We start from the raw sequence: 21806 nt of genomic DNA on the forward strand, positions 1-21806 counted from the left end.
GAGAAATCTTCCATTGACTCATTCACTTCCCAAATGGGCACAATGACTGGAGCTGGGCTGATTCAAAGCCAGGAGCCAGGATCAAGAGCTTCTTCTGGGTCTCTCACATGGGTGCAGGGACCCAAGCACTTGGGACATCTTCCATTGCTTTCCCAGGTGGATTAACAGGAAGCTGGATCAGAAGTGGAATAGCTTGGGGCCAATGCTGTGGCTCACTTGGCTAGTCCTCCTCCTGCAGCTCCAGCATCCTATATGGGTGCCAGGTTCTAGTCCCGGTTGCTCCTCTTCCATTCCAGCTCTCTGCTATGGCCCGGGAGGGCAGTGGAAGATGGCCCAAGTGCTTAGGCCCCTGCACCAGCATGGGAGACCAGGAAGAAGCACCTGGCTCTGGCTTCAGATCGGCGCAGCGCCGGCCGTAGTGGCCATTTGGAGAGTGAACCAACGGAAGGAAGACCTTTCTCTCTGTCTCTCACTGTCTATAACTCTAGCTGTCAACATAATAATAATAATAATAATAATAATAAAACTTTCACGAAAAAGAAAAAGTGGAATATCTGAAACTCAAACCAGTGCCCATATGGGATTCTGAAGCCATAGGCAGCAGCTTTACCCTCTGTGCCACAGCACCAACCCCATAATCAGGAACTTTAAAAAACAACAAAAGGAGCTCATCCATTCAATACAAATGAGAGTAAGTAGAAAATAATTATAATTCATGAGATGAACACAATGTATGAACAAATGTAAAATTTTTTTTACCAAATAATTGAAACCTGAAAAGTTATTCGTTTGGTGATATTTTGGAGACTTAAAACTGAACAGGAAGTTTGGGAGTAGGTGGCAGTTTTGACACCTCCCTAAAACTGGTAGTTCCTTAACCTCCTTGATTATGCAAATATTAGCAATGTTAGATGGAAATATGGCAGAGGTGAAGTGAGGGCTCAGTGTCTCTAGCGCCTTTCTTTTTTCCAAGCTCACTATATTTCATGTTTTGCAGCTTTAAACCTTGATGTCTACAAGTCATATTCAAAAGTTTTACTTCTTACAGGGGATCATAGCTAGGAGCAAATCCTGGACACTTTCTCAAAAAAAATTGGCAAAAAGGAGATACTTATCCTTTTATTAGTTTCCTATCTTCAACTTGTGCACCATTTATCAGTTGCCTAAGCAGTTTTCTAAAATTAGGACAAACAATTTGGATTTTCACACTGTTTTTGATATTTACTCATTTACCTGTATTCTTTTGGTTTTCAGAAAATGTATCTTAATTATAGAAATTCATTTGCCTTAATTGCCTATTGTCTCTAGAAGTATGCTGTAAATTATTTTACAGCATTATGGAAATACAAAGGTTCAAGTGAGAACATTTCTATTATAGACTTTATTTCCATATGGCAGATTGGGGTGAGAAAATCCCTTTCTCCTTCAAACATATAGATCGTGTTGATCATTAGGCTACAATAATATAGAAGTAGGGCAATGGAGAGATCACAATAAAAGTACTCTTGGTTCTTTAGTTATTCAGTAGGAGAGTAGGGATATTGATTACCTTTAAATCTTATTAAGTATCCCTGTTAAAAATTTGAACTTAGCTACTAAAAATAATAGAAACAGGGTATATATCATTCTGAAATAAGTGGCTGATTGAAAAGACTGGACAAGAAAACTGGAAAATTCAATTCAACAGATAGCAGAAAAACAGAAAATTTAAGCTAAAAATGATAAATGGAAGACCAAATTTAGTGTCAGAGAAAGTAAATTTTTAAGAAGTTAGAGTGCACAAGAAATAAAATTAAGTTATATACTATATAAGGGACATACATAAAGGACTATGACTCAGAAATATTGAAAACATAAAAATAAAAAAAATAGCAGGCAAATATTAAGCCAAATAATATGACTATGGCAATAATAACATCAGACAAAATAGACTTTAATGCAAAATCATGAAGAGAAAACAGGTCAGTATCTAACGACCAAAGGAAATTTTCACTTAAAGTATGAAGCAGTCATCCTCCGCCTTGCGGCACTGGCACACCGGGTTCTAGTCCCAGTTGGGGCGCCAGATTCTATCCCGGTTGCCCCTCTTCCAGGCCAGCTCTCTGCTGTGGCCCGGGAGGGCAGTGGAGGATGGCCCAAGTCCTTGGGCCCTGCACCTGCATGGGAGACCAGGAGAAGCACCTGGCTCCTGGCTTCGGATCAGCGAGATGCGCCAGCCGCAGCGGCCATTGGAGGGTGAACCAGTGGCAAAAAGGAAGACCTTTCTCTCTGTCTCTCTCTCTCTCACTATCCACTCTGCCTGTCCAAAAAAAAAAAAAAAGTATAAAGCAGTCATCCACATATGTACAGTGGTAACATAAGAATCAAAATATGGAAATCAAATACTTATTGTATTGCAAGGAAAATCTTTTGAACATGCAATTATAGTACAAAGGTTTTTAGGTATTTCTCTTATCAAACAGAAATTATAATCAAAGCTGAATATCTGAAAATCCCATTTGATTTGAAACATATAAAATTAGTAGAAAATTTATACTCTTCAACAGCACATGGGAATCATTTCAAGAATTTATCACATACCGGGCCACAAGAAATGTCTTAGGCATTGAGATGAGTTGCTAAAGAAATACTCAATATTAAATATCATAAAGTGAATTTGGAAAAATAAAATAAGTGAAAAGAACATTTAAAAATAATGTACTATTTCATTAACTACAAATATGATTCATATCTGATAGGTAGTTATAAGTATTTTTATATTTGTGGCAAAGACTGCTAAATATTACCAGATACATTTTTCTTTTTCCAATTTCCTTTTTTATTTTTAAAAATGCTTATTTTTTTTATTTGAAAGACATAATGTCAGAGAGAGAGAGGGAGAAAGACTGAGAGAGAGAGAGAAGGAAAGAGAGAGAGAGAGAGAGAAGTTCTATCAGCTGGTTCATTCTCTAAATGCCTACAACAGAAGGAATAGGCATGCAGAAGCCAGGAACCAGGAACTCCATCCTGGTCTCCTACATGGGTAGGAGGAACCCAAATGCTGGGACCAAATCACCCTGCCTCCAGGAGACATTGGCAGGTAGCTGGATCAGAAGTGTAAAGTAGCAAGATAGCTGGGACTTGAACCACGCACTCCAACATGGGATGAGAGTGTCTCAAGCAGTGACAACCAACTGCACCACAATTCCTGCCCTTGGTTTTCCTCGTTTAGCAGAGATCACTGCTTTCCTCTCAAGTTTTAACTGAGCACCTGGCATCCCAGGTATAGTGACCACATTTCCCAGCTTCCTTTACAGCTTTCTCTTGGTGTGACTTATGTGATCTAGTGGATGGACTGGCTTTAGCCACCAGACACAGGTATTGCTCTACTTAGCAATCTGTAAACTGCTGAACACATTCTGAGTAGTGGAGGAGTATATGGGTGTGTGTTTTTTTCTGAGGTGAGGGTTAATAACTTTCATCAGATGTCTGAGCCCCAATTTCTAAAATGAATAAAATAATAATCTGTGTCATAAAGGATTATAGAGTGTTGAGACAGAAGTTATATTTAGATTCCTAAGAGACTTTGTGCAGCTCAGTTTCCTGAAAATGAATCAATATCTTGACGTTATATACATATCTACCCATGTTCACTAAAGCATAATTCACAGGATATAAAAACAACCTAAGTGTCCCACTGACGAAGGAATGGCTATACATTCCTCTGTCCATGGATGCATATGTGTTCAAGGGAATATGTAGACAATGGAGTATTATTCAGTCATAATAAAGGAAATCTTGCCAGTTGTGACAATGTGGATGTACTTGGAGGACATTATGATAAGTGAAATAAGCCAAATATAGAAATGGGCCAATACTGAATAATCACACTTGTATGTGGAATAAAAAAAAGTTGAGTTTATATAATCTGAGAGTAGAACAGTGGTTCCCAGGAATTGTGAGTGGGAGAAATGGTGAGATATTAGTGAAAGACTGCAAACGTTCAGTTATGAGTAAGTTAATGGATCTAATGTACAGCAAGGTGATTATAGTAAATAATATTTTATTATTAGCTGAAATTTGCTAGGAGAGTAGATCTTAAGTGGCCTCACCACATGATTCTGTGTGTGATAATGGATGTCTTAATTAATTTGATCTTAGTAATCGTTTCACCATATATACAAACCATCAAGCTGTATGCTTTGAATATATGCAGTTTTTGTTTGTTAATTATACCTAAATCAAGTTGAAAAAAAATTGTCCTTCAATTATAAATCAAACAGGAGAAAGCAGAATTAAGGGATGTCTAAAAATTACTTGAATCCTGTGCCCCCTCTTTCTCTGTCACTCTGCCTTTAAGAAAGTAAGTAAGTAAGTAAATATTTTAAGTATAATAGAATCAGATTATTGGGTGGGGCAGGTGTTGTGGTCTAGCATGCTACGCTGCCATTTTGGATCCCTACATTCCATATTGTAGTATCTGTTTGAGTCCTGGCTACTCTGTTTCTGAACCTGCCTCCCTGCTAATGTACTTGGGGAGCAGCAGATGATGACTCAAGTAGTTGAAGACCTGCTATCCAACTGGTAGATCCTGATGGAGTTTCTGGCTCCCAGCTTCCGCCTTGCCTTACCCCAGCTGTTGTAGACATTTGTGGAAGATCTGTCTGTCTCTGTCATTCTGATTTTTAAACTAAAATATCTCTATAAACATAACAATAATAAAACTAATTTGTAAATTAAGTTTTTAAACAGCAATATTTTTCATTACTTATAAAATTGGTTCTGCTACTTTTATCATATTTAAACAAGATTGAAATATAACAAAGGATGATTATTGCAATATGGCAATTCATAAGATATAGCAGTTTCATATTTCATTTTTGTAAATCTAGAATGCAAGGCTGTGAGAAAGGACCTGCAAAATATTGACTTATAATGTATAATGGGAAAACAGAATTACTCACTTTTTTTTTTACAGTCATCCAAAATAAATAGGCACTAGTGACCTTAATAGCATTTATGTCTAAAGTACTGGTTTCATTCTTTAAGATGTTTTTTTGAATTTTACTTCATTTATATATTGATTTCTCACTACAGGATCATTCTGGGATAAAATTGGAAATTAGACAATTATAGAACACCATATTGCAGGGAAGTCAGTTATACTGTTAACTGTATACTCTTACAATATGATAAAAATCCATGCTTTACCTATCTCCTAGGACAATGCCACATTCAAAATAATAATAAAAGTGACAATAAGTTTAACCTCATTATTATTCTTTGTTCCCCTGGGAATCTTTTTTTTTTCATTTAACACAAAAAATTCTATATATTTATGGCATACTACGTGATCTCAACTCTGGCTAGTTACATCAACTGAGTTGCAGCTTCTGATCTTACTGTCCTTTAGCTGACATGGTCTCTCTTGAAAATATCCATTTAAGTGTTGAAGATTGAGAAGTCTTGAAGTTTTGAGGAAGTAAATTGCCATGGTGAAATTTCAGGCACCTTAACAGGATAAGTCACTTCATCTTCTGGTCTTTAATCTCCCCACCTGTGTGATTAAAGGGTTCACAAATTGATTACACAGTGGAATCACCTGATGTGTTTTCAAAAGCTATAAATTCCTGGGTCCTATCCCAGATCTATTAAATCAGAATCAATCATAGAAAATAATCATGATAGGGAGGAACATCTAAAAATGAGTAATGAAAGGGCTGAAATTCTAATCATAATCAGAGATATAGTTTTATCTATAAAACATAGAGATACACAGTACCAATTTTAAAAGCCTGCTATAGATGTGGATGCACCATTCTAAATTATTTTTGAATTCTCCCTTAAGTCTGCAGGGCCTAACTTCAAATGGTAACTAGCCTGTCATTATGATAAAGGTACATGTCTTTCTTAAGAAGAATAATGATGACATTCATAGCAATAATAATTTAAAAATAGTAAACACAGATGCCCAGTTCAATGTGGCTATCTTTGGGACAATAGAGAGTGACATTATAACCTTCTTTGATTGATGAGAGAACAGCTGGACAGATCAGACTTGACTTTAAAGTTCTCGGTAGGTTATTTCTCAAAGCGCAGTTCAGAAAGATTTGGGTGACTTCTATTAGTAATTGGGAATTTTAATTAACATTAATTAATTAACATAATTAATTTTAATGAACATATGCCCTAATTGTTATGTCTGATTTTACAAATAAAGAGACCTGAGAAAATGAGATACAGAATTAAAATCAATATTTGTTTCCATATAACACAAATTTAGTCTTTAGTGAAGTCAGACTATTAAGATACGGTGATTGGCATTTAGAGGACTATGCGGACTTAGGCAAAATGTGTAGACAACAGTCGTGACACTAGATACTTTTGTTCGGCAAAAGATGGTTCATTTTTCTCCTTACTTCTATGTGTTCTTTAAATTTAACAGGAAAACCATACATCATTTAAAAGTAATAAAGTTTATCTTTCACTGAGATGCTAATTAGAATAGCAGAGTTAGGATAAAGGGAGGGCTTTTTTTTTTTTTAACTGATTTTATGTATTTCAGATTCAAAAAATCATTACTGGTAAAAATACTTTATTGGGCATTTTTAACTCACAAATGGTGATAAGCGACTGCACATTTGACCTAACAGCTAAGATGCTGTGGCACACACTGAGTAGACCTGGGTTTGACTCTCAGCTTGGATTCCCAACTCCAGCTTCTGCTAATGCAGACTTTGGGAGACAGCTGTTATGGATACGAAATTGCACATTGGCCACCGACTAGGGAGATTTGGATTTTGTGCTTCTGTCTTCTGGCTTGGCCCTGCTTGTTGTGGACATTTGGGGGAGTGAATCAGTGAATGCAAGTCTCTCTCTCTTTCTACCCATCTATATAAAATCTTTCTCTAGCATGTCTATGTCTATATCTCTGTCTTTCTCTGGCTATATATTTCCTCCCCATGTCTCAAATAAAAATTCATGAAAAAATGAATATTATAAAAATAAATTAATTTTTAAAAAATGATAGTGAGCTTTTGAATATTATAAAGCTTGGGGAAATATTTTAATTTTGAAATTTTAGATAGGTTCCATAATTACCTGAGGCGCTTTCTATCTGCACATAACATTAATAGTGCTATTCCCAGAACATACTGATGATGAAGTAAAATCACTCACTTATGAAAAGAAGAAACTGCAGATGGCCATTATTAATGATGAGGATAAGGGACAATAATCATGAAAGCCCTGAAGCTTAAAAATAGGAATTTTTAAATGACTTTAGTATTAATCATGCCAGAAACATAGATTACATCCCCATAAAACAAACATCAGATAAAGAAGATGAACACAACCACTCATTATTGGTTTTTCTGGCCACATCATACCATGTGGGTAACTGATGAATTTTTGTTGTTTTCCTGACGTTTCCAAATCAGTGATTTTAAGAATGCTTATGATCACTTTATATTTTTTCTAATCTGTAAAAACAAAAAAGAAGATTATGTACCAATTTTATTTTTCACAAAAGTTAGGCTTGATTGGAATCCTTAAGGGTAAATAAATATCAAAGTACAAAGCTTTTTTTTTTTGGGGGGGGGGGGACAGGCAGAGTGGATAGTGAGAGAGAGACAGAGAGAAACGTCTTCCTTTTTGCCATTGGTTCACCCTCCAATGGCCGCTGCGGCCGGCTCATCACACTGATCCGAAGCCAGGAGCCAGGTGCTTCTCCTGGTCTCCCATGCAGGTGCAAGGCCCAAGGACTTGGGCCATCCTCCACTGCACTCCCGGGTCATAGCAGAGAGCTAGCCTGGAAGGGGGGCAACTTGGATAGAATCCGGAGCCCCAACCGGGACTGGAACCCGGTGTGCCAGCGCCGCAAGGCGGAGGATTAGCCTGTTGAGCCATGGCGCCGGCCATAGTACAAAGCTCTTTAACACCTAATTTGAAGTGTTTTTTTGTTTTGTTTGTTTTTTTTAGAAAACTAATAAAAAAAAAAAGAAATTCAGGAACAGGGTCCATGATTATTTGGCTATAGCACTTTCACTAATTTAGGTGAGCGTATTAAAAGACAACAGAAAAATCCATATTTCTCCCATCTCACTAGAAACCTTTATCATTTATTTTAAAAAATTATATTTCCCATCCTCTGTAGGATACTTCTGTCAACATTGTCTGGACAGGTAACCCACATTCCCACTGTTCTATTACCCATTTGTACAGTCAGATGGCATTTTCACAGGATCATGAAATTGTATGTTAGGTCCTAAAAATATCTAAATACAAAACAATATAATTTTTTGAAACATTAGAACAGGTGAAGCTGTCAAATTTTATAAATTTAATTAGAACAAGTGAATTTTACTCTTCTAAAACACAAAGCAGACTTCTTAACATACAAATACATAAAAGTTTTAAATGGCAAATGAAAGAGAAATGCACTTTTTATAATTGAACTTCCTTTAAAAATAAAAAAAAATTGACATCAGATCATCAATAGAAAAAGATGTGGCATGTAAGATTATAGGTAAGGACTTTGCCTACCATTTATATTTTAAAGAATGATATAGTTTTGCACTGAGAAACCAAGTCAGTATAAAAAAAAATCTAGAATATGATCTGAGATTTCCCTTGAGAGCACATAATTGTTTAAAAGAAAGGCTAAATGCCAGCAAGGAAAATTAATGTTATTATTAATTTTGAGATGAGAATGTACAACTTAAAATCGTTCTTATTAGAAGATAGTTTGAAAAATCCCCAATTTTCAATTCATTTCTTGAAGAGAGGTTAATTCCACTCTGCCCTGAAATTAACATCCCCTGTGTTTCCTCACTGGATGAGAGGCTCTGGGATAATGCTGTACTCAGGGGTCCTCCCAGTGTGGGCCCCAGAGCAGCAGCATCACCATCCATCATGACCTACTGGAAATGCAAATTCTCACCTTGCCCAGACCTACTGAATCCAAAACTCTGAAGGTGGAGTCCAGCAATTTGTGGCTAAGTGACCCTGCAGGTAATTCTGAAACACCTTCAACTTTGAAGATAATTGTTCCAAGTCATATTGAAGAGAATAACAAGTGGAGATGTATAATTGGAGACTGAATAAACTTTTTCAGCTGGAAGGAATATCACAGTTAATTGTCTTTCTTTTACAGCTCATAGAAGTACTCACTAAAGGCAGTGTGGCACTGGACTGGAAGCCAGGCTTTCTTATCTCAGGTACAGAAACTGCTGTCTCGGGCATTACAAACAGTACTGCCATTTAAGGGTGACGTAGTCTGAAATTGTCCTTTGGTTAAGGTGACACTGTTAAAATACTGTTTAGTTTCTACAAAATTTCTCTGCTAAGTAAATGCATTCACCATAATGGTAATGACAGGAAATATTATAATAATGTCATTAATTTTCTTAAAGAGGATACCCATGATTTTTTGTTAGAATCAAATAAAAATATAATGTGAACCACATAGGTGATTTTAAATTTTCTAGCAGTCACATTTAAAAGTGGAGCTAGGCCTAGGGAGATTACTGACACCATGAGCAGGAGTGTCAAATTGTTAAGTCAGCAACAGGAGTCACTGTGTACTTACACCCCATGTGGGATCTGTCCTTAATGTGTTGTCTAATGTGAAGTGATGCTATAACTAGTACTGAAACAGTATTTTTACACTTTGTGTTTCTGTGTGGGTACAAACTGATGAGGTCTTTACTAATTATATACTGAATCGATCTTCTGTATATAAAGATAATTGGAAATGAAAAAAAAAACCTGGTGTTAAATTGGAAATGGCATAGAAAATTAATTAATTTAAAAAAATATTATGTAGGATCTCTGTCTTTAATGTGCTGTACACTGTTATTTAATGCTATAACTAGTACTCCAATGGTAGTTTTTTTCACTTTGTGTTGCTATATGGGGCAAACTGTTGAAATCTTTACCTAATATATACTAAACTGATCTTCTGTATATAAAGAGAATTGAAAATGAATCTTGATGTGAATGGAAGGGGAGAGGGGAGGGTTGCGGGCGGGAGGGAAGTTATGGGAGGGGGGAAGCCATTGTAACCCATAAGCTGTACTTTGGAAATTTATATTCATTAAATAAAAGTTTAATAAATGAAAAAAAAAGTGGAGCTAGGCACAAATTGGAGCTAATATTATGTACTTAAAATATTTTTAAAATTTTGATTAACATGTAATACTTGTCCATTTTTTTATGGGTTACAGCACATACACACCAGTGTAAACCAGTAAAAACTAAGCAAGTACTTTCCTGTTTCCTTCTCTTTTCCTCATGTTTGGAGATGACTAGCTCCTTTCTTCCAGTTCTTTATATATAATACATTATTGTGAACTACAAGTCACCCTCACCTGCTGTGGGACACTGGAACCTATTATTGCTGTCTGTGTTTTGGTGCTCACTATCCAGCCTCACTCCATTTACTCTTCCCTCTGTCTTCTTAGCCTCTCATAGTTACTATTCTAAGTTTAGAGCAAGTGTTATGTTTTTAACTTCAATCTATAAAGGTTGAAATATTTTTGCAGTATTTGGCATTGTGTATCTGGCTTATTCCCTTTAATGACCAGTGTACCATTCATTTTGCTGGGAATTTCTTTTCTGTGGCTGAATAATATTCCATTATGTGTATATTTTCTTTACCCATGCATTCATTGATGGACACCCAGTTCCATGCCTTGGGTTTTGTGAACTGTGTAACAATGAACATGGGAGTGCTGGTATGTCTTTTATAAACTGCCTTCATTTCCTCCAGTTTTCACCCATACAATTCTAATTTTCATTCCTATCAACAGTAGATAAGAATTTGCTTTTTTCTACATGCTCACCAGGATTTATTTATTTTTATTTATTTATTTTTTTTAACATTTAATAAGCCATTTATTTTTAAATCAATAAATAATGTATGTGCATGAAACTTAAAAATTTAGACAATCAAGACTACATTGGTAATCCAGAAGCACGCAGAACGACTCCATGTGCAGAGCTGAATGTTATGTGAACAGCAACTGTTGCATACACCATCTATCATCTCATATGTACTACCAACTTTCAGAATGAATGTATATAGCTCTAGCTGAAAAATTACAAATCACAAATTAATAAAGCTTTGTGGTATTTGAGGACCAAAGATAAAGTACTGCCAGTCAATCGCTTCCTACCTAGATATGCACATGTAATCATGATTGATGTGACCTTTGCTTATAAAGCTTATACCAACAATGTTCTGTTAGTAATCAGCTACATAAATTATCCCTCAGTTCTAAAATTTAGTTAGTTCAGTTGGTTTTATAGCCCTCATCTGAATCTGCACAACTGTCAACTACCTTAAGTCAATAGTTATTTTCAGTATTTGGTGAAGACTCATACTTAACCATAATAAATTAATCTACAGTTTGAGAGAATTTCCTAATCCCGTGTTCTGACCCTGTCATTCTTAGAAGGAACAGAATGAATAAATTCTGCATAACTTGTAAGTTGCAATCTTCCCAGCTAGTTTTAAAATGAATAGTTCTGTTTACCAAATTTCTGAATTCATTAGTTTCTAAAACTGGTCTGAAACCTAGGTAACTACCAGGAACCATGTAACCCAGCCCAAGAAGATCAAAGTGTCTCAGAATTCTTTCCAACTTAGAGGAAACAAGAGAGTCCACTAAATTCCGAGAGTGTGGAAAAGGCCTAGTATACCTGCCTACCCAGAACAATCCGAGTTTACTAGGGAGGCTTGGAAAGGTTTTGCGTGTGGGTAAATGATGGCTATTTTCTCAACTAACATCATACCACAACTACTCCTTACCATATGTTCACACTGAAAAGACTTAAAGAATCAGTACAGTTTTCATTTACAGAGCACCAAATATAGCTACCAACTTCTTTATCTGAAAAAAGTATTTTAAGCTCTGAGAGTAGAAAAACTAAGGCTCAGACAATTTAACAGTATCCAAAATTTAAATATTAACTCTTTCACAAATATTTTCTCCCCTTACACAAGATACTAAATTTACATTTCAATGTCCTATTTATATGTATTTTTTTAAATCCAATACATATCATTTACATTTAGAAGAAAGTGGGGCGGCAACTATTTAAAGTCAAGAGTAAGGGTAAAGGATGAGCTATAGTCATTTATCCAACACAAATCATATTACAACCCAAGTGAAATTTTCCTTTGAAAAGTAAATATTCACTTTGCCCCTCCCAAAGTTAAATTACACTGTAAAAGGGCAATCTAGGTGGACTAGGACAATGCCTCACTTTGATATATGTAAATAAAAATAGATCCATGTTGTCTAAATTTTTAGGACTTTATAGTTAGAAATATATAATTCCATTTCTATGGACAGGTAAATTAGTTGAAATAAGTTAGCACAATCATTTGAATTGGTTGTCTACATACTGGGCAGGGCTTATTCCTTTTCTTTAGTTTTTTGGCACATGTGAAACATGACATTAGGTGTCCTGTTTTGCCATGAACAATGCAACCATTTTTAGGTCGACCCTGGCAGATCACACAAGGTTCAATGGCATTAAGGGGAATATTAGATTCCGTACTTTCTTCTTTGTCTTGTGTTTCTTCTCTCTCAAACTCTTTGACATCTTCTTGACTGCTATAAATAATGCTATTAGAAGTTGATGGCTGAGAGAAGTCCTCACTTTCTTGTGATTGAGAGGCTTGTGTACTTTTATCATCATTTTCCTCAACACAGGCTTCTTGGGAATCATCTGCTGCAGTTTTTTTACAATCAGGAACATCAAAGCCTTCTTCCGAGTGTGTCGAGTTTTCTAGTTTGGCTTTCTCAGGGATTCCCCCTTTGTCTTTCCCCTTATCTTCAGGAAGCCAATTCTCACGGAGGGCCCAACATCTGTTGCAATGTGGTGGAAGGGGAGGATTCATTTCATTGCATGAAGTACACTTCCAATAGTCAGCTAAGGAAATTTCAGGATCTTCTTCAAATGAATCTGTATCACTCTCTCCTGCCTGATACACAGTAACTCGATATACCTCATCATCTTCATCTGAGAGTTCTTGTCCTTCTTCACTAAGGCTATAATCTTCTGAATCTAGAGATTCAACTTCAAATTCTACACTAAACTGATCAGAAACTGAATCCTGATCCAGCCAGTCACCTGAATGTTCACTTACACCATCATCAAGATCCAGGTTTGATGGCGTCTCTGTCGATTCACTGCCACTGCTTCTTTCACAACATATCTCCCTTATTACACACAGAGCCAGGCTTTCATCAAAGGACAGGGAAATACTATCTGATTTGTGGCGCTTTCTTTGGCGTTCAGATAATTCATCTGAATTTTCTTCTGTCTCACTAATTGCTCTCCTTCTGGATGAGGTAGATGGTCTAGAAACCAAGCTTGAAGACGAAGGTTTCTCTTCCTGCAGCTCCTGATCAGGGTCCTTTTGATCATTCCCACCTTCAAGGTGACACCTGTTCTCACTCACAGATGTACTTGAATCTGATGGTTCCTGCTGATTGACTACTACCAAGTTTCTGTAGATCATTGTATATATTTTCCTGTGCTCTTTCACAGAGAAGCTTGGCACTCCAAACAAATCTCCAAGAAGATCATTTGAACAATACACAATATGTTGTTGCTTCTCATCATACAATCGTTTAGTCATAATGTACTGGCCAAAATAAAATATAACCTCTTTCATGGTGTAAGTGTCTTTTTGTGCACCAACAGACTTTAACAACTTCAAAAGCAATGGCTTTGGTCTAACCAGGGTCTCTTGTTCCGAAGCTGGAATCTGTGAGGTGCTTACAGCACCGTCAGTAGACACAGACATGTTGGTATTGCACATTTGCCGTGCCGGGGGCTTTCTCGCCTGGCGTGGGGGCGGAGGTCCCTCGAGCCTCCCCCCGTCCGTTTACGGGGCGCGCGGACGCCCGCCGCCGTGGGCCTCGGCGACCATTCCACCGGCGGGGCCAGGCCACTGGGGCGCTCCGACGCACGGAACCCCAAGAGGAGGGACGCTCCCGGCGGCGAAAGCGGCAAGGACCTCGGCCAGGGAGTCACAGCCGCCCCTCAGGCTCGGCTACTTTCTTCATCTTCCTCGCAGTCACACAGGGGTAGGGCCGCGAAGGCCCCAAAAGGAGCCAGGCCCACCGAGGTGCCGCGGCGCGCGCCCCCTACCGCCTGAGGGGAGCCTATTTTTGTCATTTTATTAATATCCATTCTGACTGGAGTAAGATGATTCCTCATTTTTGTTTTGGTTTGCATTTCCCTCATGGTTAATGGTATTGAGTGTGTTTTTATGAATTTATTTGTAACTTGTCTTTCTTCCTTGAGAAATGTCTATTCATATCCTGTGCCCATTTTTTTTGTTGTTGCTGAAATTTTTGACAGTCTCATATGTTCTGGATATTACTCCTTTGTCAGATGAATAGTTTACCAATATTTTCTCCCATTCTGACAGTTGTATCTTCACTCTGTTGATTATTTCCTTAGCTATGCAGAAACTTCACATATAATCCTGTTTCTGTGGTTTTGTTCATATTACCCATTGAAGTCTAGCCCCCCAAAATTATTGCCTACACCAACATCATTCAGTGTTTCCCTTGTGTTTTCTTCTAGTTGATTTAGTTTCCAGGGTTAAATTTAAACATCGGTTTCATTTTGAGTGAATTGTATAGGGTGAGAGGTGAGGTGTAAGGGTTTAATATAAGTCTTCCATATGTAGATATCCAGTCTTCCCAGTTAATCTATGGAATAGACTGTCCATGATCAGAAATATTTTGGCACTTTTATTAACAAGCAGCTGTGTGGATTCATTTCTGGAAATCTCTACTCTGTTCCTTTGGTCTTTGTGTCTGCTTTTCTGACAGGACCGTGTTGTTTGGTTATGGCGGCTCTGTAATATGTCTTGAAATCTGGTATGTGATGCCTTCAGCTTTGCTTGTTTTCTTCAGTATTTCTATGGCTATTTCATCTTTTGTGCTTCTATATGAATTTTCGTATTATTTTTCTAGTTTTGTGTAGAATGTTGTTGGTAGTATGATGAGGCATCTATTGAATCTGTAAAACTTATTGGTATAGCATAAACTTTTTTTTAAAGATTTCTTTATTTATTTGAAAGTTGGAGTTACACAGAGAGAGAAGAAGAGGCAGAGAGAGAGGTCTTTCATCACTCCCCAGTTAGCCGCAAGGGCCAGTACTGCGCGTATCAGAAGCTAGGAGCCAGGAGCTTTCTTCTGGGTCTCCCGCATGGGTGCAGAGGCCCAAAGACTTGGGCCATCTTCTACTGCTTTCCCAGGCCATAGCAGAGAGCTGGAGCTGGATCAGAAGTGGAACAGCCAGGTCTTGAACAGGCACCCATATGGGATGCCTGCACTGCGAACAGCAGCTTTACCCACTATGTCATAGCACTGGTCCCCATAAACATTTTATTATTAATTTTTCAATCCACAAACACGAAAGATATTTCTGTAGTTTTTTAATTAGTATTTATGATTTTAATTATAGATGTCTTTCATGTTTTCAATTAGATTTATTATAAGGTGTTCTCTTTTTTAGCTATTGCAGAAGGAATTTCTATTATAATTTGTTTCTCATGGAGTTCATTATTGGTGTATAAACATGTTACTGAATTTTGCAGGTTTATTATGTATACTAACACTTTTCTGAATTATGAGTTCTAAGTCTTGTGATGGATCCTTTAGTTATATATATATATATATATATATATACATAAAATCATTTAATCTACAAACACAGATAATTTGACTTACTACTTTCCTATTTGTATACCTTTAATTTCTTTCTCTTGCCTAATGGGTCTATCTAAAAATTCCAGTCCTATTTTGAATAAGAGTAGTAATGGTGGACATCTATGTCAGGTTCCAATCTTAGAAGAAATATTTTCAGCTTTTTTCCATTCAATATCACATGGACTGTAAGCTTGTCATTTGTAGCCATTATTATGTTAAAGTATGTTTCCTATATACCTAATTTGTTTTTTATGAATGGATGCTAAGTTTAATATTTTTCTCTTTCTATTAAGATTATCAAATGATTTTTATTCTTCATTCTGTTGATGTGATTGATTATATTACTAATTTGTATATGTTGAACCATTCTTACTTTATACTTTAAGTACCACTGATTATAATGAATGTTTTCTTAAATATTTTATTATTTATTTAAGAGGCAGAGTTATAAAGAGAGGGAGACACACAGAGAAGGGTTTTCCATCCACTATTCACTCCCCAAATGGCCACAACGGCTGAGGGTGATCTGATCTGAAATCTGAAGCCAGGAGCCAGGAGCTTCCTCAGGTTCTCCCACGTGGGTTCAGGGTCCCAAGCACTTGGCCATCTTCCATTGCTTTCTCAGGCCACAAGCAGGGATCTGGATTGGAATAGAAGCAGCTGGGAATGAACTGGTGCCCGTATGGGATGCCAGCGCTGCCAGCCAGGTTTTAACCCACTGTGCCACAGCACCAGCCCCAGTGAATGATATTTTTAAGATTTATTTATTTATTTTAAAGGCAGAGTTACAGGGCAGGGGCAGAGAGAACGAGAGAGAGAGAGAGAGAGAGAGAGAGAGAGAGAGAGAGAGACAAAAATGTCTTCCAGCTTCTGGTCCACTTCCCAAGTGGTTGCAACAGCCCAGGCTGGAGCCTGTAACTCTATTTGGTTCTCCCATGAGGATATGGGAGCCTAAAGACTTGGGCCATCCTCCACTGCCATCCCAGGTGCATTGACAGGGAGCTGGATTGGAAGTTGAGCAGCTGGGACTCAAAGTGGTGCCCATTTAGGATGTTGGTACTATAAGCAATGGTTTAACCCACTGTGCCACAGCCACTGCCTCTGCTTTTTTTTTTTTTTTCTCCTTAAAGTCTATTTTGTCTGATACTGGTTTAGCTAATCCTGTTCACTTCTATTTTTTGTTTACATGGACTACCTTTTTCAGTCTTTTCACTTTCAGTCTAAATGTTCTTTATTCATGAAGTGAATTTCTTACAGGCAGCGTCATTGGGTCTTTTTGTTTGTTTGCATTTGGCCAGGCTGTATGTATGTATGGATGGATGGATGGATGGATGGATGGATGGATTTATATGAAGGGTAGAGTTACAGTGAGAGGGAGAGGCAGAGAGAAATGTCTTCTATCTGATGGTTCACTCCCAAAATGGCTGTAACAGTCAGAACTGAGCGGATATGCAGCCAGGAGTCAGGAGGTTCTTCTGGGTTTCCTGCATGGGTGCAGGGACCTAAATACTTGGGCCATCTTCTACTGCTTTTCCAGGCTTTAGCAGAGAGCTAGATTGGAAGAGGAGTAATCAGAACTAGAACCGGCGCCCATATGGGATGCAGGTGCCACAAGCAGAGGACTAACCTACTGTGCCACAGTGCCAGCCCCCAGGCTGTATTTTTAACTGCAGAATTTAGGGCTGATATTGTGATGTAGCAGGTGAAGCCTCTGCCTGCAATGCTGGCATCCCATATGGGCACTGGTTGTGGCACAGCAGGTTAATCCACTTCCTGGGGCACTGGCATCCCATATGAGTACCTGTTCAAGTCCTGGCTCCTCCATTTCTCATCCAGCTCCCTGCTCATGTGCCTTGGAAAGCAGCAGAAGATGTCCCATGTACTTGGACCTCTGCCATGCACGTGGGAGACCAGGATGAAGCTAATAGCTCCTGGCTTCAACCTGGACCATCTCTAGCTATTGTGGTCATCTGGGGGAGTGAACCAGCAGATGGAAGATCTCATTCTCTGTGTGTGTGTTTCTCCTTCTCTCTCTCTCTCTCTGACTTTGAAATAAATAAATCTTGAAAACACCCTGCAGAATTTAGTCTATTTACATTCAAAGTTATTATAAAGAAGTAATAACTTAGTCTTACCATTAAATTTTTTTCTTCTGTTTATTTGCATTATCTTTTGTTCCTGTTCTACTTATTTTTTCTTTCACATGTTTTTATGATGGCATTCTTTCTTATTCTAAGTATCACCCCCTCAAGCACCTTCGGAAAGCTGATCTGGTGGTGAATTACTTCAGTTTTTGTTTGTCTTGGAAAGTCTTTATTTCTCCTTTGTTTATAAAAATAGTTTCTTTATGTAAAATATTCTTAGTTGGCAAAATTTTTTCTTTCATTTTTTTTCCTTCGTTCCAATCCCTCTTGGTATGTAAAGTTTCTTTTGAAAAATCTGCTGTTGGCCTAATATAGGTACCTAGAAAAAGATGCCTGAGTATATCAATATTGCTGCAAATACAGTATTTTCTCAAATCTTGTTTTAAATATACTACTATAGTTTTAATGATTTTGTGACTATTTTGAAATTTACTTGATATGAGTGAAGTTGAACATATTTTCTTTTGATTATGTGTGTAGCCCTTGCATACTTTCCTGTTGTCTTATGCTCATTTCACTTTTTAATTTTTGATCTTATTGCAGATAATAAGCCTTTAATTACAATGTTAAATTTAAAATATGAAATCTAAAAATTTTTAGGGGAAAAAAGAAAAAAAAACTATGTATAAATTTAAAAATTTTCACAACAAAATACTTTTTTTAAAAGATTTATTTTACTTATTTGAAAGACAGAGTTACAGAGAGAGGTAAAGACAGAGAGAGAGGTCTTCTATGCGCTGGTTCACTCCCCAGATGACCGCAAGTCCTGGAGCTGGGCCAATCTGAAATCAGGAGCCAGGAGCTTCTTCCGGGTCTCCCACGTGTGTGCAGAGGCCCATGGACTGGCCATCTTCTACTGCTTTCCCAGGCCATAGCAGAGAGTTGGATCAGAAAAAGAGCAGCTGGAACTAGAACTGGTGCCCATATGGGATGCCAGTACTTCAGGCTAGAGCTTTAACCTGCTACACCACAGCACCAGCCCCCAACAAAATAAACTTTAAAAAAAGAATGACTTCACATTTTCCTCTAGTAAATTTTAAATTCCTGTTTCTTGCTTTTGTGAGTTTGAATATAATATATAATGATGAGGTTGTTTTTTAGTCATGTATATTTGAGGTCCTCTGAGCCTTCTGTAGTTGAATGTCCACATATTTTTCCCAATTTAGGAAGTTTCAGCTGTTTCCTTTTCCTTTTCTTTTTTTTTTTAAACAGGTAGAGTGGACAGTGTGAGAGAGAGAGAGAGAAAAAGGTCTTCCTTTCCATTGGTTCACCCTCCAATGGCCACTGCGGCTGGCGTGCTGCGGCCGGTGCACCATGCTGATCCGTAGCCAGGAGCCAGGTGTTTCTCTTGGTCAGGTACAGGGCCCAGGCACTTGGACCATCCTCCATTGCCTTCCTGGGCCACAGCAGGGAACTGGCCTGGAAGAGGAGCAACTGGGACAGAATCCGGCACCCTGACTGGAACTAGAACCCAGGGTGCTGGCGCCGCAGGTGGAGGATTAGCCTGTTGAGCCGCGGCACTGGCCTCAGCTGTTTTCAAAAAATTTACTCTTCCCATTTCCCTCATATGTTTCTAAAATTCTAATATTTGTTTGTTTCATGATTTCCAAAAGGTCTCAGAGACTGTTAGTCTGACTGGTGTATTCCAAAAGACCAGTCCTCAATTTCAGAAATCTTTCCTTTGCTTAATTTATTCTGTTGTTGAGACTTTTGCTTTTTTTAAAAAAAGATTTTATTTATTTATTTGAGAGGTAGAGCTACAGACAGTGAGAGGGAGAGACAGAGAGAAAGGTCTTCCTTCCGTTGGTTCACCCCCCAAATGGCCGCTATGGCCGGCGCTGCGCTATTCCGAAGCCAGGAGCCAGGTGCTTCTTCCTGGTCTCCCATGGGGTGCAGGGGCCAAACACTTGGGCCATCCTCCACTTCCCTCCCAGGCCTCAGCAGAGAGCTGGACTGGAAGAGGAGCAACCGGGACTAGAACCCGGCGCCCATAGGGGATGCTGGCACCGCAGGCGGAGGATTAACCAAGTGAGCCATGGCACCGGCCCCTGCTTTTATTTTGTATTTGACTTATTGACACCTTTATTTCTAAGATTTCTGTTCGGTTCCTTTTCAAGACCTCAGTTTATTATAATTTTCAATGACATAATGCATTGATTTCCTAGTCCCTTTTAAAAATCTATCTGAATGCTCATACATCTCTTTGAGTGTCCTTATAATCATTGTTTTAAAGTCATTAACAAGCATTCATCAATCATCTTCTCTTTGGAATCTGATGCTAAATTGTATTACTTCCTTTTGGAGCACAATATGGCCTTGATTTTTCATCTTTCTTGTATTCTAATATATCTAGCAGATCCACTGTCTCTATTATCTTAAAGGGTGGCTTCTGCAGATTAGATCTTTTTCCCTAAAATTATGCCTCTAGGTGTCAGTTTGGTAGACTACTTTATCGTTAGCTTCATTTGGAACTGCCAGAGGGTGGTTTCCCTACATTTTCTTCCACCATAATTGATGTTAGCAGTAGCAGGCACATCCAGGGGCTCCCCTCAGTCCTGGTGGAGTTGGCTGGGCCCAAATCCAAGTGAGTGTGCATAGTTTCCTGTGTCCACCATAGCCAGGGTAGGTTTTGGAAGTGACCATGGTAGAGGCAGCTCAAGTCCCACGTAGGTGTGCATGACTGCCCATATCCACGAAAACTAGGGTAGGCTAGGGAAGAGGGCACGGTGGAGCTGGGTTCTATTCTGTGACAAATGTGTGTGGTTGCTGGTGCCCACAAAATCAGAGAAAGAGCAGATGGCAGTGCAGGCCTGAAGTCAGGGGAGGGTGCATGGTTTTCTGTGGCTGTATATGCTATCCTGGGAGGAAGTAAGGAGTGTACAGTGATGCCATCAACCTGTGAGACAAGCACTCTCGCTTCTAGGGTTCCTAAGACAGGACGTGCCCAATTGTGCTGATCGTCCTTTCCTGCATAGTGCAGGATGATGGGGTCACTGTTGCTGTTGCTTCTAGTAAGATTTGTGAGGTTACAATCCTTACTACTACTGCTACGAAGTCTCTGGGGACCCAGGTTTGGGGATGTGCAGGGCCTTCCATTCCCCATGGCAATACGGATGCCAACGACTCCTTTCTCAAGATGGTATCGTATTGGCTCATCTTGGGTTCTGGATGTTAGGGAAGAAAATGTGTGTTACTTCTCTAAAGCAAATCTACTGTGCATACCTCAGTTATCTCCCCTTGCTGGGTTTCAAGCATGTGATGGCTGTACATCTGTTGTGCAGCTAAGATTCCAGTAACTATAATCACTGGAGGTGGGATCTACTGGGATTCTCCTGGTTACACTTTCCCCACTTTCTAAGGGGAGTCCCCCTAGCCATGGGGACAGAGTTTCAGTTTTTGGTGTACTTTGTTCCTCTCTTTATGCTACTATCTCAGTTTCTGTGTCTTATCAAGTTTCTGTATCTCCTTTGCTGATTTTCAGTGTTCCCTCTCAAGTACTCATCTCATGATACAATTATTGTTATTCTGATTCTCGTTGGAAGGGGATACAAACACTGGAAACCTCTATTTAGCCATCTTGAGAATCCATATTTTATGTAACCAAATTACCCAAAATGTTATTTCATGAGTGGGTTTCTTTGTTGTTATTGTTATGCTCAGTCTTTTTTTAAAGATTGATTTATTTATTTGAAAGGCAGAATTACAGAGGCAGAGAGAGAGAGGTGTCTTCATCCACTGGCTCACTTCCCAAATGACTGCCGAAGCCAGGAGCCAGGAGCTTCTTCCAGGTCTCCCATGCAAATACAGAGGCCCAAGCTCTTGGACCATCTTACACTGCCTACCCAGGCCATAGCAGAGAGCTGGATCAGAAGTGGAGCAGCCAAGACATAAACTGGTACACATTTGGTATGCTGGCACTTCAGGCAGAGGCTTTACTTGC

At 38.5% G+C, this 21806-nt stretch overlaps 1 protein-coding gene and 1 long non-coding RNA gene across 3 annotated transcripts in view; one reads left to right on the forward strand and one right to left on the reverse strand.

The window, feature by feature from the left end:
- LOC133758344 (uncharacterized) overlaps positions 1 to 21806 on the forward strand; it is a 335969-nt gene that overhangs the window by 293268 nt on the left and 20895 nt on the right. For both annotated transcript variants that reach the window (XR_009865790.1, XR_009865791.1), the window contains exon 5: positions 9134 to 9197. This is a non-coding gene — a long non-coding RNA (uncharacterized LOC133758344). The remainder of the gene's footprint in view (positions 1 to 9133; positions 9198 to 21806) is intronic.
- LOC133757651 (E3 ubiquitin-protein ligase Mdm2-like) lies at positions 12036 to 14083 on the reverse strand. Its single transcript, XM_062188288.1, has one exon. The coding sequence runs from the start codon at positions 13814 to 13816 to the stop codon at positions 12344 to 12346; it is 1473 nt and encodes a 490-aa protein (XP_062044272.1). The 5' UTR covers positions 13817 to 14083; the 3' UTR covers positions 12036 to 12343.

The sequence above is a fragment of the Lepus europaeus genome, chromosome 4 (genome assembly GCF_033115175.1).
Source record: "Lepus europaeus isolate LE1 chromosome 4, mLepTim1.pri, whole genome shotgun sequence".
NCBI classification, from domain to species: Eukaryota; Metazoa; Chordata; class Mammalia; order Lagomorpha; family Leporidae; genus Lepus; species Lepus europaeus.

Coding starts and splice junctions, on each gene's coding strand:
- LOC133757651 (XM_062188288.1), bottom strand. CDS start 13,816: ATGTGCAATACCAACATGTCTGTGTCTACTGACGGTGCTGTAAGCACC.